General features: G+C 42.4%; 1 protein-coding gene across 4 annotated transcripts in view; it reads left to right on the top strand.

Annotated features, from left to right (window-relative positions):
* Positions 1–27,325, top strand: part of KLF7 (KLF transcription factor 7) — a 66,583-nt gene extending 39,258 nt beyond the window's left edge. The window contains exons 3-5 of one of the 4 annotated variants that reach the window (XR_011324369.1): positions 10,510–10,633; positions 17,576–17,971; positions 26,824–27,325. Coding sequence is in view for 1 of the 4 variants with exons in the window: in XM_069781706.1 (XP_069637807.1) it covers positions 10,510–10,633; positions 17,576–17,627 (176 nt within the window). In the remaining 3 variants the exon portion in view is untranslated. Of the gene's footprint in view, positions 1–10,509; positions 10,634–17,575; positions 25,372–26,823 lie in introns of those variants that run through there. The other 3 variants (XR_011324367.1, XR_011324368.1, XM_069781706.1) reach the window with 3 other exon arrangements.
* The last annotated feature ends 278 nt before the right edge of the window (positions 27,326–27,603 follow it).

The raw sequence follows: 27,603 nt of genomic DNA, 5'->3' as shown, positions 1-27,603 counted from the left end.
GGCATGTGTGTTGGGGAGGGGCAGGGAGAAAAGAGCTGTCCTCAGTGTAACAAGTTTAGCTAAAAACTTGGCCTATGTAGTGGAAGGTAGTCTTTGAGTAGAAGACTTCTATCTCTGAATATCTGGGTAAAAATGAACCTAAATGGACTAAGCTATGATCTGTTGTAAACTGACTTTGATATGAATGTGGTACATGTGATACAAATAATTCTTTGCAAAACTCATAGAATCCCAAAGGTGATTCTTTTCCTAGGCTTTGTTCAGCTTTGAATGTGTGTTAGGAAATGTGTTTCATACAGAAAACCTCTATATTTTAAAAAATTTTGTCCCTGAAGATGCAGCATCACCCAGCAATGGAATTTCATAGTACATTTGTGTCCTCCTTTAGTTACATTCATCTGGCAGCAGGAATGACCTGGGTGGTTTCCAGCTGGGTGGCTTTACCTCCCTTAGAGCTAAGGACAGGTAATGACTTGTGCCTTTTCCAAAATCCAGCTGAGGAAACTTCCTAGCCGGTAGAATTAATTATCTTTATTCGCTGCCTTGTGCTCTTCAGACCAGGCTGCTTGGTTCACCAAGGTTTGCCCAGCAGCGTTGCCAAGACCTTTCTGCCGCCTCCAACCCCAGGACAGGGAGAAAGCACCAGGATGGGATCTCCCTCAGAAACATCATGTGCCTGTCACCGGTGTAGGTAGCCCTGCCTTGACACCAGGGCAGGCTTCACTGGGAGAACTTGCCAGTGTATTTTTTAAGCCCTAGCACACGATTTCCCTTCCGCTTCCACCCCCCAATCTGACTGAATGAAAGCATCCTGGGTCTTCTTCCATTTTTCTTTTTGTTGTTGACAAGGCTGGGAAGCAGAAAGGAGTGTATGTTATTTTCCCCTTGTGTTTTATTCCTGTGCTGTCTCTGCCAGTCTGCATCATATATTTTTGGTCATCTTTCTCTGATTTTTCAGTGGCAAAAGGGAGAAAATGAAGATGGTGAAAAACATGAGCACTGTAATAGTTGGAGCAAAACCCCACAGTCATTAGCAAAAATACGGAGCAAAACCATTTAAAATGTTAGCATTTAAAAAAGGGGGTGTCTTCCTCTAAATGTTTTTTCCTCAGTTCTAGTCCCTGATACATGTGTTTTATTTTGTGCCTGGAATATTTGCCTTTATATTTTGCCTGGAATTTGTCAGAAACTCTTGGCCTATAACGTGGGTGTGCAAAGAGCACATCTTTGATACGCTGCTCCAGATTATGTAAATATGCACCGTGTCCCATAAAGGGCTGTCTCCGTTGTTCACCCTCTGGGATAACTTACAAAAAACAGAGGGAAAAAATATATTTCACGGTCCTGGAAAAATCTGACCCGGGGAGCTGCTGAATTTTTTTCCTTTTTCATCTGTTCCTTCTGCCACTGCCACCTTGCCTTGCATCTTTGAGCTCGCAGAGCTCCCCTGAATCTGAAACTAAAAGCCCTTATTAGAGGAGATTTTTTTTAAAGTTCTTGCCGCTCCTCTGGGGACCAAAGTAATGGCAGCTTGAAGCAGCAGCGAATGTGTAATTAGGGCAAACAGCGGTGCCTCGCGTGGTGGGGAGAAACAGGAGGAGAGGAGGGGAAGCGCGCAACAGCCCGGCGTGCGCAGGCGGTTACTAGGAGACCCCGGCGCGACATGCGTGAGGTGCGGGGTGCTAATGGGCCAGCCCGCCGCCTGGGTACCGGCCCGACCTGCTGCACAGCTGCTTCTGCCCTCCTGTTGCCAAGCAACTCCATCCTTATTTTTTCCTTCTTCTCTCTCTCTTTTTTTTTAATTCTCCCCCCCCCCCTTCTGGAGGCTTAATTGGGTAGTTTTGCTGCTGGTGTTGCTGCCGGGTGCCTGCCTGGGCCTGCCGCTCTGCTGCCGTCCCCAGGGCCCGGGGCTGGGGGAGGCCGTGCCGGCAATTAATGGGGCAGAAGCGCGGGTTGTGCGCCCGGGCTGGCGCCGCCATCCGTCCCCCGGCCCTGCTCCCTGCCAGCCAGGCGCTGCCTTCGGAGGGGAGCTGCGGAGAAGGGGGCTGAAAGGGGAACAGCGTTTTGAAGGCTTCATCGCTCCCGGTGGGAGTCTTGCATAGACCCAGGTGTTCCTCCCCACCTTTGGTGCTCAGCGTGTATGGCAACAGGCACTCGTTAAATGCGTCCTCCTAAGTAGAGCAGAAGATGGAAAATTTCCATTTCTTTGAATGGTGCTACACGCTTTGCTTTTCTCTGCTTTTCAGCTAGGCAAGTGGGCTTTGCGGATGTCTGTTAGGTGCTTGCGTGTGTGTAAGACATAATGCTGCAAAAATTCATTTCTTTTCGTGTCCGGAATGGCTACGTGCCGAAGACTGCTGCTGGCTTGGTAGACAAGCTTTGGCACGGCCCTTAGGGGCTAATCTGGAGCTTTGAAGTTTGTAGAAAGACTGATTGGACATTGGGTCTGGTTCTTAACCTCTTTCCCCCCATCTCTAATATAGACATGATCAGAGCCATCTCTCTATAAGGGCACTGCTGACCTTTTTGGATGAAAAGAGCTGTACATAGTTCATGGAAATGTACTGCTTTTACACTTGATCATCCCTGCCCATCTAAAAATAGGTACAACCTTCTCACATTGTGTATTTCACAATCCTGTCACATTCCTCTTCTGCCCCATACTGTCTCCTGCCAGCTTTTCTCTTGTGCTTTGTCACCCTTTCAAAGGCTTTTCCATCTTTCCAGCAGGTGGCAAAACTGTGAATAAAATGCCTTTTTTTTTTTTTTTTCTTTTTCCTCTTTTTGGGTAGAAACCATTGGTGAGCCACTTAAGCACTGACCACTGCCCCCCCCTTGCATTCCTTTGTAATAATAAAAATAATAATTAGGCTTTCTATTCTCTGACAAAAATCAATTAGGAGTATATTGAGGAATGAAAGGCTCAGAAAAGTATCTGAAATTGATTTTTGTAATTAGTTTTACTGGTTGATGGGTTGCACGCACATACGCTTAGATGTTAGCATTGATCTCCAGAGGATGTGTGTATTAAATAGCCTGCTCTTCCTTTTTGCTAAAGAAATGAACTTATTAATCTTAAAAAGAGGGTGATGTTGTTGTGCGCTGAACTGCAGCTGCTCACTAGCTTTTCTGTAACCTCACGAGCAGTGCAGCTGCCTGAGCCATGAATCTAGTGTGAGAGTGGGGATATTTAACAAGGAGCAGGTCTTGGGCTACTCCTCTTCTGTGTCTCATATTTGACAAAGTGTGCATATGTAATGAGGGAGGACAGGCATGGGTGTTAAGGAGACCCGTCTGGTTAGATTACATTTTTTCAGGAGTCCTTAAAACTGATTGTCCTTCTGCAACATGCTTCTATTAATTATCACATAGCTCTTTCCATAGGAAGAGAGGAGTGACCAGTAATGTTTTCTGTTGTGCCATGTGCTGTGTGCTGATGTTCAGCTAATTAAAAGAATTATGGCTCAGCTTCATTGGTATGCCATGTATGTAGCTTGTAAAGCTCTCAGGGACCCTTGGAGACGAAGAGTGCTACATAAATATAAAATATTGTTAACGTGATGTTCCACATTAGGCATCCCATTGTGCTGTGGCAGACTTCCGTAATAAACTGCAAAGCAAATACGAATGCCTGCCTGGTGTTTCTCTGCAAGGCGATCTGGGGGGGCTGCTTCTCACCGAAAACCGCACCGGCTTCTGGCATTTCTGAGCGACTTGCGTCTGCACCGACGGCATCCCCATGGGCACCGGCCTTTGAAGGATGCCTTGGGTCACCCCACAGTGACACCGCTGCTCTCTGCAGCAGCACGGTCCCAGTCACCAGCCCGGGAACAACAGGTCCCAAAAGGATTTCTCAGAAAGGGCGGTGAGGAAAGTCATTAAAACACTCTCTTAAAAAGCCATTGATTCTTCACACTCTTCTTTGCATGGCTCAGGCCCCCAGAGCTTCCTTATAGGAGAAATCCAGGCGAGAAATCTTGCATTTAATTCCTTTTTCAGTTGTAACTTGCAGATTGTCTGGTTCTCCAGGAACACCAGTCTTGGAGCAAGCGTAGCTAAAGCTGTCTTTCAATACATATTTTTAGCCATTGAGGCTTTTAGAACCAGTTTCATTTTGAATAGTTTTTAAATCATAGATTTTGAAAAGGAAGGAAATGTTTTGTGTTTCTCTCATAAAACCTTTTTTTTGGATCCTGAAACTATATGTAAATAATTCACAGTGGATTAGAACACGTGGTGATTTTTAAGGAGGTGCTTCTGTTGTTTTCTAAAGACACTTTTGCGTGCTAGTTTTATGTAGTTATGTAGCATGATATTAAGGAGCTCTTAAAACATAGTATAACAAATATCTTACTTGAATGGCCTTCAAAATGTGTATGCAGACAGGATTTGCAATTTTTTCCCTCAGTTTCTTTAAGCATTTTTTGCTAAATCAATCATACTGACAAAAGGAGTCCCACGACTGTACCATGTTTTAGCCTGTACCTCTCCTGTACCATGGAGAGATACCAGCAAGGATTTTGACTGTGATTCTCCTCTGAAGTTCACTGCAGGACTGTGGGCTTAAACTACTTGATTGTTTTACTAAGTGCACTGTAATTGACATATGTTTGTGGTGTGGTATTTAAGGTGGGGTGCAGGGGAGGGATGACGAAATAGAGATGGATGGATAATCATAATATCTTCGTTTACTTTTAATTCTGTAAAGATACAGGGTGAAACTCAAGCCTTAATGGGCATTTTTCCAATGGCTTTGATGGAGCCAGGATTTCACCCCACAGCATTGCCAACTCTGTGATCTTATCGTGCACATCCCAAAATCTGGAGGGTTTTCTTAAAGTCCCTGCTCTTGAAATCCAGGGAACAGAGAGCAAACTCCTTTCTCTGTATTTCATAATGTTTCTAGCCTGCAGGGCTGCAAAGAGAAGTTTAAAATCATGGCCCTAGGTTATCTACAAAGCAGAAAGCAAATGATCTCTAAATATTATTTTCTTCTTTAAAATCTCATTATTTCTGTGGGAGACTGGACTCATGACTTTTTAACCTTGGGGCTAAATAATGCAGATAGGAGATGTATAACATGCCCAGCGTCCATTGTGCGCTGTACTTTTGTGATCATAACAGTGTCCTCAGCTGATCTCGGTTATGCACCTCTGCATCGTGTAACCTAATGTTTCTACTAATCAGTCTGTGTTGAAACACCACTGTGAGATGTCTGTAGCAAATGCTGCCTTACTCCTACAAAAGAAATATCCCTGGGACTTAGAGGGTGCCTGCGGGATGTAGGCGGCAAGGACAGGGAGTCTCTGGATTTTGAGAAGAGACAACATCCCCCTGCTGTGTTTTGTGAAGGAATATTTATTGCAAAGGCTTGTATAGCATTTACAATTAAGTATGTGTTGGAGAGAAAACCTGATGTTCTCTGTTTTGTGCCTAGAGAGCAAAGATACAGCTGGCTGCAGCTGAGCTGCTTGCCTAGTCCCCTGTACCATCAAAGGAGAGAAATTCACCTCCGATTCCAGTCTGGCTGGGGTCTGATGTGTCACACTCTGCACATACCTTTGCCTCCCCATCAACTTGAAAAAGGGCCATAGGTGGCTATTTCAGATGATGGCATTCAATATCTAAGGCTGTGCGAGGCGAAACTCACCAAGACTGCCAGAGGCTAGAAAATGGAGGGAGAAGTCCCGAGGACCAGTGCGGTGTCTCCATCGCAGAACCAGCCCAGCTCTATCAATCATGTTTTGCTGGGAACCTGGTGTCTGTTTACCGCAGTAGTGTTGCTGGGATTGTGTGCTTGGCTCTTTCGTATTTTCAAATGATAAATTTTTGGCTTTCAAGAGAAAGCTATACCCGTCATTTGTTTATTTTTGTAACTAGGTGCCTAATATTTAGTCTTGCATTTGTCTTAGTCACCAAAGGAATAGTGACCCGATTTCAGGGCTGCCAAAGTCTGATGGATTTCTGTTATGACTTACAAATTCTAGCTTCACTTTTGCATGCTTCCCATAAATTTGCAAAGGTCTTTGTCCTCCAGTTAAAGATTGGACCAGGCTGTATGAAATAAAGAGAATGGAGGGCCAGACTGTACTGAAGTGTGCTTTGGAGGTACTTTTAGAAGAAGAGCTAGGTTGTGTGATGTGCCGTAGATGGAAATGAAACAGCAAGCCTATTCCCCAAGTACCCCAGTCTCAGGGTATGAAAATATTGTCCAGGAAGATGAAGAGATTAAAATGGGCTATGGACCATAGGACAGAGCCACAGTGAAGAGAGGCTGCTTCACAGAAGTATGCAGTCACAATGGACTGAAACCCTAAAGCATATCTGAAGGGCTAATAGCGTTTCTGTACCACTAACTTTTCTGATCATAAGGTCCTTCTAGATCAGTAGGTTTCAGCACGGTGCTCTGTGAGCTCGCAGGCATGCGCAGGCTGCTTCTCGGGGATCCTCAGTGAGCAGCTAAGGGTGTGTCCATGTGGGTGTTTTCTGGTGATCAAGTGTCCCCTTTTGAGGTGAGTCTTCTGGTTGCCCCTGTTCGCTGTGCTTTGGTTCAGCCTGGACGGAGTGCAAGCATGGTTTCGATGGCCTGTCCCAAGAGGTGCTCTGCAAGTACACCGCTGGCACACTTGACCTACGGATGGGCTCAGGCCACAAGACCAGGCTGCGGCTAGCCAGAAATAACACTCTTCAAACGCACGCAGTGAGGATGTTGGGTCCTGCGTACCCACTGTTTCACTCTGCAGCTCTCCTTTACTGTGCTGCACTGCTCTCTGATGCACATGCTGCCCAAGGAAACTGGAATGTGGTCAGCAAGCTTGAAATCACTAGCTAGCCATCTCCACCTCCCAGGGAAAAATATGGAAAAAGCTGAAAGCCACTATTCTGGGTCAGTTCTAGAAGATTTTCCATAAGCAAATGGTACATTGTTTTAACACTAGTGTTCATCTCAGAAAATTGCATAATTCACTGCTTGAATGTGTGTCTGCATTGCTGGCTGCCTGCCCTTCCCAGGTGCATTTGCGGATGCGTGAAAGCTGAACCAGCCCCACAGTGTCGAGCACGTTCTGAACTGAAACAGCTGAGTATTTAACAGCTGCATATCTGGGTATTGGCTTCTTTTTGGATATGCATTGGCTCCTCCGTTGAGTGCATTTGTGTAAATGTGGATTTATGGATTTGTTTAAGCACTGCACAGATCCTTGTGTTGAATAAAGGTGACTTAAGGAGTAGAGCCTCCTTCCTGGGAGTGGCTCGCAGGCACGAGTTTTAAGGTTATTAATTTTGAGGAATTAGAGCCTGAAAAAAGTCAGTGTGGCACAGCTCCGTGATGTTCCTGTTTTTAATTGGATTTTGAAGCTTATAATTAATTTGTTAAAAAGGGGGAGATCCTGGCCCTGTAGAAGTGAGTGGGAGTTTTGCCATTGCCTTCAGCAGAGGAGGATTTCACCATCTATCCTTTTACTATTGCTAATCCTCTGCAACAACAGAAGAGCAGCCTGGCACATGGAAAGGATCTTTCCCATTTCTTCTCCCTGCCGTTGCCAGTAGTGAGGTAGGAGGACCCTCCCCCCCTTCTCCGTTCCCATGCTTCCTACATATGTGCATCTCGGCAAGACATGCTTTCATTTCATTTTTGGGTAAGGTGAAAGCAGCCATTAAAGAAGCAGTTTGTTCCTAGTCTTCACGTGCAGAGATACGGAGGTCTCTCTCCTCCTGCCCTCTCATGTTTTTGAGTAGCTGCAGGAGGGCAGGAAATCTAACCTCTTTGAGGTCTCTGGGTCAAGGAGCCGTCTGACATGGCTTTAAAGGTCATCGTGCTCCTTTGCGTTTATCTTGTGCTGTGTGGAACAATGTACGCCAGCATGCTGTCTGGAGCACAAAGAGGTAGTGTCTGACATTTTGTGGAACGGGGCTTGAGTTACAGAGGAAAAGCATCTGAAAACAAACTCAGCTCAGGGCTGTGCAATGCCAGACCAGGAACACTGGAGAGAGGAGCCCCTGCAGCAAGTAACAGAGATATGTGGCATCCCCTGGGTTTACCAGTAATCATGCTTGGCATTTCTGTCTCTCGTAACCTATATATAGCACTGTACATTTTCAAAACTCTTGACAAATGTTAACAAGCCAAACTCGGCTTCGGTCCTAATAGCCCTTGTTTCACAGAAAGCCCAGGATGTTTTTCCTTCACCCTTCTGCTCTGTAGGCAACTGTATCCTTCAGACTGGCTGTACCTACCAGATTTGGCTGAGCAGCCGTCTTCTGCGTTTGCTTTACAGCTTGTGTAGCAAACATGCACTGCAAGGCGGTTTATCTGCCTTGCTGTCTCCACTCTAAGGTAGGCACTAGAGAGCGTCAGAGAACTGAGGAAGCTGAATTATCATTGAGGATTGTTTACTGACAGCTTTTAAATATAGTGCATGAGCTGTTCAGGCAAAACTGGTGCGCCATCATCGACATGACCAGGGCTGGGGAAATCCCTTTTCTCTGAGAAAGGGAGAGCAGATGCAGTATGCCAGGTAGGATGTCAAGGGCTGGTGGGGGAGAGCACTGCAACTGTAGTTCTGGGGCCAGCACTGGTGACAATGTTTGAATTACATACAGTTGAGTAACCAGCCCAGAAACAAGACACCAGCACTTGGCTCACTAACAAGAAGTTTCTTGCTTTTTTTTTCCCCCTGAAGAAGTCCTATTAAAAGAAAAAAAGAACAAAAGGCAAGTCTGCAGAGATGACCAGGCAGGCACAATCTAAGTGGGGTGGTGTTATTGTTGGCTCAGTCCATTGTCCTGTTGGGCATTTTCCCATGCTGGACTGCGGCACACAAACAGAGACATCCAGGCTGGCCTTTTGGCATTCAGGGACTGAGGGACAAATGGATATTTTGGCAAAGTCTTGCCGGCTGCTGCCCCTCTTCATTGCTTCACCCTAGTGAATCTTTTAATTGAGCTACTGAGCCAAAGAAACTTCTCAGAGGCCAGTAAAATGGCTCAACTCCAGTTAATGTCTCAGCCCACTCTGCTGTTCTCTGTGAAGCAGAGCTGCTAGTGCAATAAGAAGTCTGCAGAAACTCACTCACCAGAGAACAGCTTTTTTTAAAATGTACTTTGACGCAATTCTCTTGCCCTTTTCACTTTTCCTGCTCTTTTGGCCTCTCCAATTTGTCACCTTGAAATACATAGGTCTCCCATAATCAGATCTCACTCCTTTACTTGCTGAATAGACATACTAAATATAGAAATCTGCGTCTCTGCACTGAGAAATTTGTCTGCTGTGGCCAAGTGATTGTTTCACGTGACTGGCATAGAGAAATCATACAGACTGCAACTTCAGTTTGGTCAGTGGTGGGTTTTTTAAGATCACCTTCTTAGCAATTTTAAGAAAAAGTAAATAAGTAATAATCCCTTCTCTGTTTATAATACCCAGGTTAGAAGCTTCGTAGTGAAAGTGATTTCTTATTTGCATTTTATCTCAACTCTCTCCTCTTCTAATGCACCCATACAGTGCTGACTGCGTGGGGAAGTGACATGGAGTTCATACGGGAGGAGATGCACTACAGCATGTGTTCTGGGGGGCAGATGATAAATTTGCATGCACACGAATACATGTACACTGAATAGGAAAAGAGGAGGCATGAGACCTTGGAATTCTTCATCAGAAGGCGTTAATGACTCCACGGATGTTACACCATGGCAGACTTTGATCCGCAGAGACTGGTTTGCATTAGAAGATAGGTAGACATGAACATAACAGACCAGAATCTCTCCTGTTTTAACACTGCACCGTTTGACCACCTTCAGTGGTATGGTTAATATTTTGGGGCAGAATAATGGCTGGGAAAGGTGTAGTGCAAAAAGCCTGAAGGACCATCTGATTTAAAGAAGAAAACATTTCTCCTCTCGCAGTCACTGTCCTGATGCATAGTTTCTTGAACCAAGGAACAGTTTTTGTTGTCAGAAGCAACTAAAGAAGGTGCAGTCCTAGGGGGCAGTGGGCGTGAAAGCTTGAGGGGAACAGAAGTGACTCTGGCCACATGGGGAGGTAAATGGCAGCTGGGGTAAAGCATGCAATGCAGTAGTGGTGGTCACTCTGGAGTGGTGCACACCTGCAGTGTGTTCAGATGTTAGTACAGCCACTCACAGGTACCACAGTAATTCATCTGGCAAGGGTAGAGTGAGCTGAAAAGCTGGCTGAAAATCAGGCTCCAGCCACACAGCAGGGCAGGCATTTGGGGACGTTCTGAGGGCTTCTTTGAAGAGTAATTGACTGGTTTTGTTAGAACTGGAATATAATGTTGTGCAAGTATTTTACCAGCAGTAAAATTTGGGCTAGATCCATCCTCAGTACAATTCATCATAAGCCCTAAGTTGTTTCCATCCCACACTGGCCATGAATTGTGTGACGGGCTAACCTGCCTGAATGGGCAGAGGCGTAGGTGGGAGGACACACAGCTTGCAAGTTGAGTGCTCAGTAATCCTACTGCCACGCTGACTGTTCTCTCCTCCCCTCTGCAGGTGAGAAGCCTTACAAGTGCTCGTGGGAAGGGTGCGAGTGGCGTTTTGCACGGAGCGACGAGCTCACGAGGCATTACAGAAAGCACACGGGTGCAAAGCCCTTTAAATGCAACCATTGTGACAGGTAATGCAGCTGCCTAACACGGTGTTCAAGCAACATGTGGACTTTGTGAGTGGCATGGAGCCACCAGCTCCCCGAGACAAGAGACCTGGCTCCAAGCAGAGAGGCCCCTTCTGGCCTCCTTTCCCAGTGCCTCAATCCCTGAGCCAAGGAGGGCCCCTCCGCTCTGGCCCTGTCCTCTCTGCCTGAGTGGCCAGGCAGACTGGCAGAGGGGCAAATACTTACTAAGCAGCCTAAGCTGTTTCCATCCCACAGCACAGAGAAAGATGTGGGACCGGGTGTAGGTCTGACTGAAACCTGCTGGTGTCAGTTGTGGGCACAAGACTCAGTCCACAGGGCAGCTCTTGTCAACACTCTTAAAGCAGAAAAGACACCCAGAGGGCCCTAGACCACTTCAGTGATGGACCTCTCAACAAAGCATCTCCACAGCTTTCCGTCTCCTGGTCCTATAAGCCTGGTGCCCTCACAAAGGCAGAGCTCCCTCTGTTTGCTCTGCGTCAAGGACTACCCCAAACACCACTGCTGGCTGCCTGCATTTTGGCAGGGTGGGCTTCACAGAACCAGTGGGCCCCACAAGTATGTGGATGTATGACAGAGTGGGAGGGAGTTGTGCCACAAGTGCCTCAAATCTATAAGAAACCTCTAGGAAAAAAGCACTTAATTTCTGTATGATCATTGTCTTCACTTACCGCTAAGTCCAGGGCTCCATGCTTCCCCAGATGTAACAGGGGAGAGTCAATAAAAGACAGCAAAGGGCATAATTTTCAAAAGCACAAGAGTGATTTAGGCACATCTTACAATTCAAGTTCATGGGGTTGTTTTGTGTAGGATCAGTGATCTCTGCACATTCCTGCTAATTAGCCAATCTTTTCCTACAGTTTTAAATCTCACCCTTGACATCTGTTTGATGTGGGAAATACTCTGCACCTTCATTCTGTGTGGGCCCAGATTTAAGAGCCTGACAGGTGCCCAGAGCCAAGGTTCCTGAAGAGCCTGTCATGCAACAGTCCTCCTCTGGGCACTCAGAAGTGAGAAGCCAGTTTTGCCTGGTGAGCTGAGCACCCAGCAGCTCTCAGTGAGAGCCATGGTTGCTGCCGCTCACTGCTGATTGCTTTTTGCAGTCCTCACTGCTTTAGCTGCTTGAATGAATGATGAACTCGTCTGAAAAATCTGGTCATCCTTGCTTGGTGCTGAGCATTTTTGAAAGCTGGGTTCTTTGAATTTAGAAACAAAACCAAAAGAAAACCCTCCTCCCCATCCCCGATCCCAATTGATAAGAAATTAGGGTGGAGCAAAAGCAATTACCCCTGTAATGACTCTTGACAGCACTGACAAGATCGAACAATGAGCACTTCTCCCCCTTGTACCCCCCCAGCTGGAGACTGGCAGTGCCCTGGGTGAAACCTGGATCCACTATTGAGTAATCAAATAATGTGCTTGCATCTGAACATGTTATCCAGCTAATCCTATTTATATATATTTTTAAAAGAGGCTTAAGAAAATTACCCATCTTTTTAATGCAGCACTAAGGTTCTCTGCTCTGATAAGGAAACATTTTGTAATACAATAAAGGCTCTAGGAAGCCTCTGGGTACACCAGAGCAGCAGAGAACATGCGTGGAGAGAGGATGTGTGGGACATAAACAAGGGACCCCATCCTTTTATGGGAAGGAAATTTGATCATTTTCACATCCTGCCTTTCCAAGAGCTTCATCTCCTTAAGTGCTCTTCTGCCCTTGTCTCCCCTCTTCCCGTCTCCCTTCCCCCATGGAGGGCTTCCTCTTGGATTATCTTTTGTTTTATCCCTGGATTATTTTTTGTTTGCTCAGAATGGGGGACAGGATAAGCCAAGTAGGGACCTGTGGAGTTCTGCTTTTGTATAAGCACCTCTGTGAAGAAAAACAGTTATGTTCTCCGTTTTAAATGTAAAGCATTGCCTTTCTCTTTTCTTTCCTCTGAAGAACAAACTAACCATCCTGGCCCCACAAACACGCACACACATGCACACACACATGCACACAAAGCCCTAGGGTTTCTGTGTCAGGACAGACAATATTCTGAGCACAGGTCTAAAGAAATACAGTCAGTATTTTCAACTCCTCAGTCTCTTTCAGCCCTTTGTTAAGTATTCATTCATCCCCCTCTACTATTATCCCTTCCTACCTAGGTTTTTTCTTTGGCAGCCAACTCAGTCACTGCAGTTAAGAGATATATTCCTGCAATCATCTAATGCATTTTCTGCTCTTCAGCTGAATCTGTAGATGAAGGAAAAATACTTATTAATAAGTTAAGAGTGCTGGGCATTGTGCACTGTTAAACTCCATGCACATACCATCTGTGTGTGGTGGTAGAGGACAGATTTGTCTTTACTCTCCCAGTCAGTTGTGCAAGCTCATGGAGTGCCTGCCTGTTCTTCTTTCGGCCCACTCTGCCATCCCACTATTTTTCCTTCTTTTCTCATTCACAGATCTCTCTACTAACCACCTATTGCAGATGTCACCTCAAGCAAGCACTGAAACATGTGCCTAAATTTGTCCTTAGCTGTTTAGGCAGACTTTTAATGTTAAAGACCCTTCTTCCTGAGCCAGGGTTCCCAGCTGGAGAACAGTTTCTCCATATTTGAACTGCTACCCTTTATTGCACCCACCATTATTGACAGGAGTTGTGGTCACTCCCTCAGACATCCAGTCTTGCTACACTTTAAGGAGCCTTTGGAGTTCTTTTAACAACACTGATGTAGCACAAAACATATGCCTGTTGTTCAGAGGTGAAGGCCATACCTTGGCAATCAGAGCATGAAAGTGGTGATTCAAAGAGCAAAGAAAGGGGATGTTGTGCACATAGTCTGGCTGCAATTCCCTTCTCAGGCTGTTTTCAGATGTGTTTGTGTCTCTGACTTTCTGGCTGACATCAAAGGGATATTAAATATTCTCTTTGTACAGGTCAATTTTTAAAGCAAAAGAGATAAGAAGACGTGATTCTCTTCTGCTGTCCCAGCCCTATCCCAACACCATACAGCCCACAGATCACATTGTTAGTTATAGCTGGCAAACTACCACTGGTTTGAGTAGCACCATATGTACTGCAAATGGTGTGTGGTTTGGTGGCAGCAGGGGAGAAAGAAGAATCAGCAAAAGTAGTGTGGAAAGCAGTGTACAAGTCCCTAGTGCCTTCCAGACATCAGGGATGTGCTGGTTATTAGCATTCCCCAGGAATTTTGCTCTTCAGAAACACAGGGTTATGTTCCTCACACAGTGCAAGCCCTCAGCTGTCCAAGGGGAAGAGGAAGACTGGGTAGTGACACTCACTTGTTCTGCATAAATATGTGTTTAGGAGATAGCAGCTTAGTGCTAGACTATTGGGGTATATATTCCTCTGTGTGTGTGTGCGCACTCGTGCACATGTGGTTTTCTTTTTGACAGCAAGCTAAGAGCACACTTAGCTGGAATGAACACATCCCACAGTGGAGAATCCACAGCTGGTAAGAAAGATGGCTGAGCGATATATTCTCTTCTCATCATAGTTACCTTCCCTCTTTCTCCTGCAGAGGCTTCCGTGCCGAACAGTACTGTGTTGCTAAGGAGATAGAGCAAAAAGAGAAAGGAAGGAATCATGTTTGGGAGCAGGGATTACGTATCACACATTACTGTATGACTTTCAGAATTAGGGTATCTTATTCTAGCATAAACTGTCCTTTCTAGGAAGAGCTGGTCTGGGGGAGAGATGGTGGGGAAGACTGTGATGGGCCCACGTACAATGTGCAGAGCTGGTGTTTGAACTGGAAGAAGCGTAGAGCCAGAGTTGTGGAGCAAGGTCTTGTCTCACAGGCAGGACTAGAGACCAGCAAGCTGCTGTTTTTTAATTTGTGAAGGAAGGAGTTTCTCTTGACAGCTTATCCTGTGGAGCCTCTTCCACTGCTGCCTGTAGTCCCAGAAGGAAAAAAAAATGTGTCCACTGACCAATAGCTTTTTTTGGCAGTGTGATTTAGCTGCAGAATTTTGTAGGGATTGTTTTATTGATGAAAATAAATGTCCACATCCACCAGCCTTACCAAGAGATAGAACTAACCAAATTAGTCAGCAGGAGAATGTGAAGAATTAGTATTGTACCATTTTATTAGCTATAAACTAGCAAATATGGTACCACTTTATTAGCTATAAAAATATTCTAGGGCCGAAAAATATACTAGATGCTAATACTGTGATTACTGATGTGAAACAATGTATTGAATCCACATTTTTAACAGATCTTGCTGTGCTGTGACTCAGCATACTTTTTCCTGGGTTGCATGTATAATAGAGACAATTGGAGAGGAAAAGCCATGCTTGGGTGGTGGTCTTACGACTAGTCCTAGACTGAAGTGCCAGCTGGTGCATGTCTTTTTGGCAGCCACTCAAGCTGTTGTTTTGTTTTGGCAGCCCTTGTAGCCGGAGCATGCTGCTTTCTCAGTTTAGACTGACGAGAGAGATGTTGGTCCAAGGATGTATTTTGGCACCCTAGGGCTAGAAAATTCTAGCTGTGCTGAGCCTGCTGTGTTGAAAGCCAAGTGTCCATTGTCAGATTCACGTCTGTCTCGCTGTGCTTCATGTAGGAGCTTGGAGGAATGCAGCCTCCGTCCTATTTTGAAGTCTTTCTTTTTAATTTTTGCCACTCTGAAGGTATTAACCCCCTTGTAAGCTGCTACAAATCAGTAGAGAACAGCTGACTTGAGCAGAGCTATGCACATCCACAGAAGATGAGTATCTAGCTTTTCTTGCAAAACTTGCCTTCTTACAAGGTTTCTGTGTCTTAAAAATGCACCTCTTGATCACCCATCTCTGTGTGTAGATGCAGATAGATTGCCCGTGCAGGGGAATACTGCCAGCAGGACAGAAAAGATCCCCTAACTATTTAAAATCTCTTCATTTTTATAGTTGTTCTCTTTCTCAGCCTTTCTCTGCTTAGGGTGTTTATCCTCTGGGTGTTTGCCTTTAGATTGAGTGTTCCTTTTTTTATCTTCGTTTTTTGGCTTTTTTTACTGAGGAGTTCAATTCATTCTTTTACCTTCTTCTTTCTGAAAAATACGAAATACTCAGCTACTGGTTTCTTGGAAATACATTCACTGCCCATGTATGAGCTATCCAGATTCTCACAATAAGCCATTTGGATATTCTTCAGACCAGTATCGGTGGCTCTTTTATACTCTAAATCTGTGGGGCAGTGAAAAGACATTCCAGGCAAGTCAGTTCTGGAAGTAGCTTTTCATGGTGCCCCTCAGAGCCTACAAAACCAGTTTTCTCAAAAGCCACAGATATGTGGGGTTTGTGTGATATTTATAATAGATGTTTTTTGGTATTAGTAAAAATAAATAAGCCAGTGTCTTGTGGCTTAGGGTGGAAAGAAGACAAGCCAAGATTTGCAGGGAACTTGGAAACCTCCCATTTTTTAGTGCTCAACTTGAAGTATCTAGTAGAAGTTTAATTTCTGAGTGTCTGAGTCCTGCCACTCTGACAGTCAGGCTCCATTTTGGGGCTTTGGGGTAGGCAGTTCAGAACCACTGCCTGTTTGTCCTGCAGTTTGCTCTCTGGTGCCGTACATATCTTTAATGACACTGTGACAGTGGGTGTGAAATGGGTTGGTGCTTTCAATCCCATTTCTAATGGGTATGAAGTTGACAAAATATTCTTGCTTACTGGCAGTCTTGATAAAATGGGGTATATATTGAATGACGGAGAAGAAAAACACTTGTCCTCCTGAGAACTTATTCCCCTGATCACTCTGACAATATCTTTGTGAAGTGCCGGAATTTGGGCTGCTGTTCCTGCTGCTGTGAGTGCCCTGCAGCATGTCTACTACAAGGCAGCTGTTTTAGAATATTAATTCCTGATTAACTCTTTGTGGGGTTGCTCTTTTCCTGGAGTAAGTGTGCTTTATTCTGAGTATCTTAACCCACTTCCCAAGTGGATTAAGTCATTTCAGAAGAAGGCATTCATAAGCCTTTAGAGAGGGAGTTAATCAAGAATACATGCTTCATTTCAAATTCATGCCCTACCTTATTCTCAATTAACTGCATGTTTAGACCAGCCCTATAACTCAACTAGTTCTCTAGGGTTGCCACTCTAAGTCCGTCTCATCAGCATCCATCTACATGTTCAGAATGTCAAAACATTACATTTTCTTATAAGATGGAGAAAAATGGCTTTGTGGATAAAGAACAGAAGTTGAAAGCTGAAGTCCTGGCATTTTTTTTCTGGTTTTACTATACTTCTTGTGTGATTTACAATTTCCTTGCCTTCTCTATCTCTCAATTTTCACTCTTACAAAATAGGCATAATACCTTATCTTCTCTCAACATCCTTCAGGGAGACAGCGCTCATCAACATCCACATATTACCACCCAGATTCCCAGCAGAGAGAAAGGGAGAGATATGTAGCCTGATGGATTGTCAGCCTCCAAATTCTGAACCACCTTTCCTTCCAGTTTGGAATTAGAAAAGAGAGTTCAACTTTCAAATCTGGCATTGTACTTCAGTGCTTGTTGCAACTACTGGGCACTTGAGAAAGCTGGTGGTTTTTTAAACTGGTATTGCTGAGTACTTGAGCAAAACTGACTTGTTTTATTTTATTTCTTTATATGCACACACATACTTAAATATTTTATTTTATACTACAGGTGCACAGATGAGCACTCTTCCCTGATGTTTGACTCAGTGAAAGAAGAGGGAGGGAGGGAGAGGAACAGAGAAAGAAGGAGAGTAGTCTGTTTAGCTGCTGAAGAGCCAGGATAGTTGGCCATCTGTGGTCACAGAGGTCAATCACACAGGATTTGGTGGTGATCCATGGATAATCTAAGGAATGTCTCTAAACTTGGATATATATTTCCTCCTGTACATAAGGAGGAAGGAACAGGAACCCTGTTTTCCCAAATTCTGTATTTATTTCATTTCCCACTTGCTTTATTTTGCAGGTGTTTTTCCAGGTCTGATCACCTCGCCCTCCACATGAAGAGACACATCTAAAAATCAGTCAGCTTGGCATGGATGTCATCTGAGCTAAGTGTTGTGAGATGAAAGTGGAACTCAAGTTACAATGCACTACCTTGCAGGAGAAGAGAACTTGATCACATGTAATCCTCTGTACAGAGACCACACGCTCACACTGTCGTGCACCCAATTATACTTCAATACGTACATCGGTTCTTTATGCCTTGCCCCAGCTGGATGGGAGAAGATGCAGGCGAGGAAATGGTGTAGAGATGAAGTCAATGAGAAGGAACAATTGCTTACAGTACTTCATCCCTCTTGGATTTGTTTCCTGTTTTTGCCAATGGAAATCAAAGAAAACGGAGGAGGCTTCCCTGCAGGTGGACGGCAGTAGGAGGGGCTTATTTAACTTGCTTCTCAATGCAACTCCATCGGAGAATATGTCGTCTTGAAGTTGCATATTTGTAGCACTAACTTTCTTTTTAAATAGATGGGGGGAAAACAATGACCTAGAAAACCAAATCCCAGTTTGGTAGCCAAAATTAACCTCTTGGTTCATTTGTTCTTTGTCTGAGAATTCCTAATGTTCAGTGCGTCAGACTTCTCACAGACACTTTGATCTGTCTTGGTTATGGTTCTTCTTCCTAGAACTGAGCTATTGAGATCCTTTTAAGTCAATACCAGTGGCCTTAATGGCAGTAGACTGTGGAGTGACACTTGTGACACAAATATCCTCTTTTTGGCCTGAGTTTATGTAGACTTCACGGAGGACTATATTTTTGTTGGTTGTTTTTATTTTACTTTTTGTTTTGGCTATTGCACAACATATGCACTAGGGACTCTGGAAGCTGCTGCCATGATGGCTAAGTGGCCAAGGGATAAACCCCTGAGAAACAGCACCTAATATCTCTGTAGGCCTCACCTTATTGCCATAGCTAGGACTTATTGTTTATTTGTTGAACAAAAAACTTTAAAAGCTTATTTGGAAGCTTAAACATTTTTTCTCTTTTCTCCACGAACAAGTGATCTTCAGAACTCCTTGTCTTCACCTGGATATCGGTCTGGGACTGGCCACACAGGAATGACTACAGGATTCCTTCCGCACCATGTGAGCATGTTAGCCACAGCCCACAGTGACTTAGTGATGAATTATGTTGCTTTTTCTTGATGTTCTTCTATTAACCAATTTCAAACATTAGACTTTTGTTTGTGTAAAGAGCACCTGCAGACATTTTAATTTAAAGATAATGTTTGTTAAGCATCTTACACACAAAAAAACCCAAGCCAAAAATCCTGCTCCAGTCTCTGAGTGGGAAATCGAGAACCTCTTCCAAGTACAATGGCTTCATTCAGCGTTAGCCTTTTAAAGAAATTATCAAAGTCCTCCTTTTCCATTCATCAAGTTGATGCTGTAGCCCACTCCTATATGAAAAAATGTAACAGTGTGAACGGTGAAGGAAGGGTTGGATTTTACATACAGCAGTGAGCCTTTTCCAAATGATTGGTCTAAAGTATTACTAACCTAGAGGTCCATTTTGGCCTACTGTGTGAACCATCAAGGAGAAGTGGAGGTCTCATGCTCACCCTTCAGTCCTATTGATAATATGATTTCGTGGGCTCAAAGTGGATTGAAGTCTTCATTACAAAAGAAAAACAAAAAAAATGTATCTTACTTAACTTGCATTTGAAACTATTTGGCACTGGCCCTGACTCCAAAGACTGCATTTAGGACCATAAAAATGGCCTATGCAAGCAGGCAGGTGGTCATTAGGTTGTATATTTTGTATATTCTGGGACCATCCCTACAAGATGTGTCTAGAAGTGAGACAAAATGGCGCGTGGTCCACAAATGGTTGCTGCTCTTTTATACTGTATTAGCCAACTGCCCTTCTTTGACTGTTTTGACTCATTGACTGTTAAATATTTCCCTTAATTTATGTTTTGGGAGGTAAAACTGTACTCTTAGGGGAAAAAAGAACAAACAAGAAACTCAATAGATGTTTAAGAGCCGTCACCGGGATCCTTGGCACTTGAATTCTCAGCATTTTGCAACCTTTGGTTCCAGTGAGAGATTGAATTTACTCGAAAGATGCTGTTTTTCCTCACAGTTTTCACAAAGCACTGTGACTGTCAACTGAACACTTTGGGGACAGGGGGGAAATACGATGTCTGGCCCATATGGCATGAAATATGGACCAAAATCAAACCATCTTTTAGGGACAATGATGTAACATTCGTGATAAAAGCATGAGAGAGAGCAAGAGAGAGTGAAAGAAAGAAAAAAAAGAAAGAGAGAAAGAGAGAGAGAACGACAATTGAGTTTATTCCAAAGATTTAAAACTAACTATACTCTATATGTGTATATATATATGCTTATATATATATGTATACATTTAAAAATTGCGGAGCACTGCTTGCTGACAATCTCGTATTTCTCTACTTCTGTATTTGCATACTTTTTATGGCCATTCCACCCAGCTGTTCCACTGGGACTGAGGGCCCTAGAATCCAATTTATGTTGGAATATATAGAGCATCCTGCCAGATGTCTAATGGGAACTGAAACCTAAGCTGTGTGAAACTGTAGAGCATCCAGTCAGTGCATTAGATTAAAAAAAGGATAAGAGAATCCTAGAATTTCATTACTGTACTGTCCTAAAGTGTGTGCTCTCGAACCCGCCACTATGATATTCATTGGCTGTGAACCTGCATAAATATCCTCCTTTGACCTCTGAACACACCTGCCTTTAGACATGCTGTCAGTAGTCTACAAACCTTAATTATTAAGTGACAGTTTAAGTATCAGACTCTATTTAAAATTGAAAAAATCAAGCAAGACTGTTTATTTACTTCCAGTTGTCATTTATGGCCTTGTTGACATCTTATTTAAATATGGCAGAACAAGGGCCCCATGGAAAAAACCATGCTGAAATATCTGATTATTTTGTTCTAGAGGCAGGCCTACATCTAAATCATGGATCCAAATAGCCTAAAAAAACATAGAGAAAAGGGCAATAGGAGACTTAACCAGATTTAAGATTTCTCAGGCTCTCTCTGTAGCTGGTTTTGAACTCTGAAGCCAAATTTTGAGCTTTGGGACCATCTCTTCTGTTTGTAAAGGGAGATATTTTTCACCTGTATACATGGTATACTCAGTCAATCTCTGGACTTCAGTTTTGGGGTGCTCATATGCAAGTGTCTTAGTCATTACTAAAATTTTGAACCATACCATAGCTGGTATTTTGTAGAAGGACTCTCCATTTTGGAAAGGCATAATTAGTAACACATTCCAGGATTCGTTTTTTACAATGACAAGTTTTGTTTCTTCGCAGATATTTTAAGCTGTGCACTTCAAACTTGTCTAATCTGTTACAGCTTGATCCTTTTTGGGCCTGTGTCTCCTTGCTGAAGTTGTACAGTTGTCCTCTATTTGTAAACTATGAGTAGAAACAGACTAATGAGGAAACACTAATCCTCTCCGTAAGGCTTCTTGGAAGCAAACACAGAAATAGATGATTTGGTGACAGCTGAGGACCAAGATATCCAGCTGTGGAAAGGAGAAGCTTAACCTTGTTTCCTTCATGCGAGATTTATGCCTATTTGCAAAAGAGAAGCCAGTATAAGAAAGGCAGATTGTGGTTTCCAAGGCCATGGAACTATAGAATGAGAATAAATTGAGACAAAATTGTGTACATAGAGGAAGCAACTAAAGCTGTTTTTGTGAATAGCTAAAATTTTGGAGCAAAGCAGTCAGTCATAGAATCATGCAGGTGGGAAGGGGCCTCCAGAGGCCATCTTGGCCAACCTCCAACTAGAGCTTGTTGCTCAGGGCCATATCCAGCTGAGTTTTAAATATCCCCAAGGATGGAAATTCTACAACCTCTCTGTGCAAGCTAGTCCAATATTTGACCACCTTTACGGTAAAAAAAAAAAAATAAAAATTAAAAATCCGTGTGTCAAGTAGGAATTTTCCATGTTCCAACTTGTTTTCATTGCCTCTTCCACTATGTACCTCCAAGAAGAGTCTGGCTTCTTCTCTACACCCTCTGTTAGGTATTTGTAGACAGCAATAAGATCTGCTCTTACCCTTCTCTTCCTAAGGTTGAACCATGTCTCTCAGCCTTTCTTCATCCTGGAACCTGATGGTCCTGGTGTTCCAGAACCTGATCTCCATGGTGGCTCTCTGCTAGACTCGCTCCAATATATCAATAATTTTCTTGTAACGGGGAGACCAAAACCAGACAGAATATTCCAGATCAAGATGTACTTCATATGTTACAGTGTTGATGTAATTTATTTATTCTGGATTTTTCCATATCTAATTGAGACAAGCTATACTCTATGACAAGATTTTATTTTGAAAACTGACTTATGAAAAATCATTTAGGAAGTGCCGGTATAAAGATTTTTCTAATCAGATTTGCTGAATCTGTGTATAAAAATATGCTTATAGAAGTATGATTTCTCTACTGCTAGCTCAAGGCCTGGCAAACAAAATTCTGGTTTTCCAACATAATCACTGCTGTCTTAACTTAAACAAAAAAATGTATTGTCTACTCATACTATATCAAATATAAAGACACATGATGCTGTATTTTAATCACTTTTTAAACCAAAACAACACTTCAATGCATCTTTGTTCTGTTTGTTTTTCCCCTTAGGAGATAAAGAGCAACCTAAAATATCACATGTATTTTATAAAGATTGGTCTAACAGAAAAGGGGATTCCAGAGTCCAGAATATTTTTCATTATCCCAGAGTTGCTCTTTTTCAATAGCCAGTACTCAGTCCAGAAAATTTTATTACCTGGATAAATAGGCAAATGAAGAAGAGAAAGGACAGACTGAAATCCTAGATTCTTTCAGTGTCTTGGACAAGGCCCTGAGCAGTCTGATCTAACAAAACTGTTTTTTAAACAGAGGGTTGAATTAGGTGATCTCTAGAGGTACATTCCAACATTAATTTTTTTGTGTTTCTATGATTCATTTCAGATCTCTCACAAATTAAATGTGTACTGGTTCTAGTTCTTCCCAGTCTTGTGCTGGCAGAACAGACTGTAGGACAGGTCTGTAGGGTTTCTCTCAAACTCTGATAGTTTCATCCTTATTAAACTTTATAAGGATTCTTCATAAGGGAGACTTAGAGAGGAGGAAATCATAAAAAAACCTCAAACCCTTAGCAAACCAGTTTGAAGCAATGTCATACCATGAGATGTGTCACAGCTGCAGGGACCAACCAGATATTATGGAAACAAGTTTGCTAGCCTGGAAGACCCATGTGATGACTCAAAAAATGGTTTCCAGGACCTGAAATCTAAGCCAACATATATTTCTACAAAGGTGAACATTCTTTTTTTTTTTTTCCTTCATTCTTATTTTCCTCAGACTTTTTGGAATTGGGTTTACTTTTTTTTTAGGCTAGCACATTTTCACTTAATACGTGGAAAGCACTGACCAAACACTAATGGGGAAGAAGAACCTGAATGCAAGAGGAGCCCCCAGGTCCTTGCTTTTGGAACTGTTTTGACTTCAAGAGTAAAACATAACTAATCACTAGGGTGTATGGCTAAAGTGGAGTTGATCAATACGATAGTTGCAGTGATTGAGTGTATCTTATCTGTGACCTTTCTGATACCTACAGAATCAGGCTTTCTCCCTCATTTTTACCTGGCCTTAGATAATTTGGGCTTTTTAGCTGTCTCTAACACAAAGGTTGCTCCTCCTATTTAACATAGTTTGTTTATCTGTGTACAAAAGAGGTCATAATTGGTGCTTTTGACAAAACTGATGAAAATCCAACTTGCTTAAGTGTTTCCTTTTCTCTGCCTGTTCCCTTAACTTGTGTCAAAATCTTTACATTTAAAAAATTAAAAAAGAGGAAAATTTTGTAAATAATTTTATTTTACTAGGCCAGCACCCAGTGGATCAAGGGCTTTTATTCTTAATTTCATCCAGGACTTGGCACATCCTGTCATTCTGTCCAGTAAGACTGTTTTTAAGCTTTCATATCCTGGGTGATGCCTCTAACCCAACTCTCTTTTAAAGTACTTTTTGCTGATTTCAGATAGAATTGCACTTGCAAAGATCCCCACATACCAAGAACAAAAACAATGCTTGACAATAACTCTAGTTAACTCTGTCTTAAAAAATGAAAATTATTTCCTCCCAAGATACTACAACTACTCATTGACAAGTCTTGCCTGTCTTTCATTAGCATTAAATCTATGCCTTCTTGAATGATCATTTCCAGATCAAGCTTGGATATTCTTCTTCATTTTGTCACATTTGTGTCTCTTTTTATTAATAGTTTAGGGATGACTACTTCAGTCTTTCTCCTCCGCAGCTCTACACTGGATTCAGCGGCAAGATTTAGCATTCTAAGAACTGTAGAATCTGGCCTACTAGGTACTAAGATCTATCTTATAAAGCTGAGACTTTCTTCCTCCCTTAGAAGAAGTAGTCCAGGACATACTTGTGCTATATAAGTTATATATATAATGATATACTTGTATATATAAATTATATACATAAAAATGTGGAGATGGAGGGGTAGGCTGCCTTTATCACCTCAAGAATGGGTTTCCCTACCTGAAAACTTTCAAATGCAGGCGTCATTTTTCAAACAGGGTTTTATAGTTTTCCTTAATGCTTGTTAATGGCATTTTTGGTGTAATAACTGAAGTTGTAACTCTTCACGATTTTCAAAAATGAAAGCTTTGATGATTTTTTTTAAGTGCTTTGGTCCTAACTTCTATATACTGCCAGAAAACAGGTTCTCCACCCTGACTCTGTGTGGGTGTGGATGTACAACAGTATACCGTATATACCTACACAGAAGAGGAAACTGAGCTACTGACTTACAGTTTGTAGTAGCCAAACGTGCCTATTGCTTTGATTTAGGGAGGGCACTTGCTGTTGCCACTGCATTTTAGGAATCATTTCAGCTTCTGTAGGAAAGTTTTCAACAATGCTGGGAAATACATGTTGCTGTGTACTGTGAATGAGTAGGCTGCAAATTTGGGGGTTGGGAGGGGAGGTGGGAAGGGAGGGGAATGAGGGCTTAGCATGTACACACTAAAAGTGAAATAGAATGGACAGAAAGGTGACAATTTAGCCTTTATTGTTGGGCTCTTGGGGAAATGAAAAGCTAACATGCAGTCCCTGGAAGGCCTGATGGCTGAAGGGCTGATCTTTACTTTATATTTTGCAACATAGATTTTACCTGTCGCTCTGTATTTTAAACCCCAGGCCTGTCAGATTCTGGAAGTAGATCAAAACACTGGTTTAAACACTACTTTGTTACCAAGGCCATGTCTCTACCAGGGAAGTTGCCCTACATTAAAATACCAGTCTAGCTAAAATCACTTTGCAGCTGCACCTATTACTTGATTGCCTGGATTGAGTTTGCATTGGCATCCTATGCAGTTAAGCTGAAGTGTAAGAAATGCTTCAACCAATTAAGATACCTCTACAGGAAGGTTCTTGCACCAATTTAAGTACCTGGTTTTGCAATCACTGCGTATAAACCATGACAGCTTTTCTCTTAGAAACAAGGCCTTAGTTTAACTTGTCTACTCATCTAGTTGAAAAAATAATAATAATGCAGGCTGAGATTTTTTTTTCTTGCTTTGCAAAGTGGCCTGTTTTCTTTCTTGTCCTTTGAAACCTTTCTTGCTCTCTACTACACATTAAAGTTTTGTTTGGGGGATTTTTTTTTTAGCAACAACAAAAAAAAGGTATGAATGCTCCCTATTTAAAAAAAAAAACCAACAAAAAAACAAACCAACATTGCTTGAAGGACTTTCATTTTGCACTATAATTTTTCTTTTACCAGATGTGTCTGACAAGTGCATTTTGGAGATGCCCTCGGTCACGTTCTCTCAGGCCTACTCTGGTATTTCTAATATATCACAGAAGTACCCAATCTTGTAGCCCTCAGTTCTGCCTTTTTTTGACATTTTATTTTTTTTAAGCTTTTTATATATATATATATATATATAAATATATTACTTTGTCAGTTTTTTTGCTGTACAAAAAGTCTTAAGATTTAAAAATATTATTTGTATTATATGATGGTGGTATGTTAATGTTACAAAATTATTAATGAAGAAAAAATTTATTTTTGTTACTGGTCTGTTTCATAATTCTTTTTTAAATTGGTATATTGTAAGATATCTATGCAAAAATGTTATGTGACGCATTTTTATTTAAGAATGTAATATGTGTAATAAACAGTAGAATGTGTTTGGCCCGACAGTGTTTAGTGTGCCTTGTATATTATTTCTTTATGAAAACTTCTGTGAACAGTGAAATGGCTTTTGAGTATCAGCTAAGGCTATGGTTCTGTAAACAGTTATTGACATAAAATGTATAACTTCTAAGTATGCTTTAGCTTACCAGAATCACATTTTTTGATTTAAATAATTTCTTTTTTTTTAATGTATTTTATAACAGTTCAAGTGTTGCTTATATTCATGCCATATCAGATGTTGCTTTTGGAAAAGATGTTCAAGAAGGAAGTTCTTGTTCTTAAAAGCTGACCGGATTTGGCTTGTAATACTGCTTCTGTGGAGTCAGTGACTTCTGTTATTTAACAGTTTACACTGGTTGAAGATTTCAGCCAGTATTATTTTTGTAAGAGACACAGAGAACTCTTGCATTGCATTTTCCATGCCTAGCTTTAAACATTTGTCAGTCAGTGGTCAAAATAGGACTAGACTTGGAGGCTCCTGAGCACTAGTGCTATGCTCTAGGCCATGTATCAGGCTGTCTAGCAGGAGTGCAGTATTGTTCTCTTTCCCCCGCCTCAGTCATTTAGTCTCCCTCTTTAATGTCTGCAAAATTGCAAGCACAATTGAATCCACCTGGATGCTCAAGTACTAAAAATGTATTTAAGCAGTAAAAACAGTCATTCTGAGCACAATTACTTTGCAGTGTCATGGCATAAAATGAAATTACTTTTTCAAGTCAGGCCGGTATCCCTTTAGGTTTTTGCTGTCTTGTGCTCACACACTGCCGCAAGCTCAATGGGCATCACATATGAATATCCTGTAGGGCTCATCTGATGCCAACTTGCTAGCTTTTATTTCTGGGACAACATGCCTCACTTGCCCTGTTGGGAAACTTGCTAGGACTGTTTATGGCAGACAGACAGAGTGCAGGATTCCCCTCCTGACATCTGCATCTAGAAGCCAGTTGTCCATTCTAACCTACTCATTTATACTCCCTCTGTAGCTAATGAAGAGAAACATATCCAGAGGTGACTGACTCCAGGGGATGAGTTGAATGCAAAAGGAGCTGAGGTGATGTCAAGCATTTCTGGAAAGCCACATGGTAAGTTGGAAGACAAAAGTTCCAGTGATGCCCATGGCTGCTCTGGTCGCTCAGCTTGGACCAGATGTTTGATGATGGACATAATTTGTAGTGTTTGGGTGTATGTTAATGAACAGCTCTTAAGCACTGGAAAAGGGCTCAGCACAGGTCAAAATTTTGGGCTTGTGTTCCAAGTGGTCAAAACTGCACAGTGCTCTGGCTGCTTCAGTGTGGCAGTGACATCTTGGTGTCACATTTACAGAGTGTGAGTGAGTGAGGCAGTCAGTTGTCATTTTGCATTCTACCATGAAAATACAAGGCTGACAAAAATGGTCTCTTTGTTGTAAATTAAAGTATTTGTATGATGTATGTATGAATGGAGTTATGTATGATATAGAATTCTTTCTGCGAATAGAATTTTGACTTTATAGCTTTTTTCTTGTAGAGACAAGGTCCCAATTCCTTCACTTTCTCTCTTCCTTGAAAACCTCTGGAAGCTTTTAGCATCTCACCTACCTTGAGCTTTCTGACAGTTATATGTCTGTATGTCTAGGCAAAGATACCTCTAGTGTAAATTAGTCCTCTGCTCTCCACCTGTGAGAGGGACTTCCAGAGAGCTCTGGAACAACCTTTTTGAAGAAAACTTTGGGGCAGCACAGCTGGTTCTTTGGCCTGTATTCAACTGGCATGAATTGGAGGGAA

The sequence above is a fragment of the Haliaeetus albicilla genome, chromosome 4 (genome assembly GCF_947461875.1).
Source record: "Haliaeetus albicilla chromosome 4, bHalAlb1.1, whole genome shotgun sequence".
Taxonomy (NCBI): domain Eukaryota; kingdom Metazoa; phylum Chordata; class Aves; order Accipitriformes; family Accipitridae; genus Haliaeetus; species Haliaeetus albicilla.
This window is presented reverse-complemented; position numbering and strand designations above follow the sequence as displayed.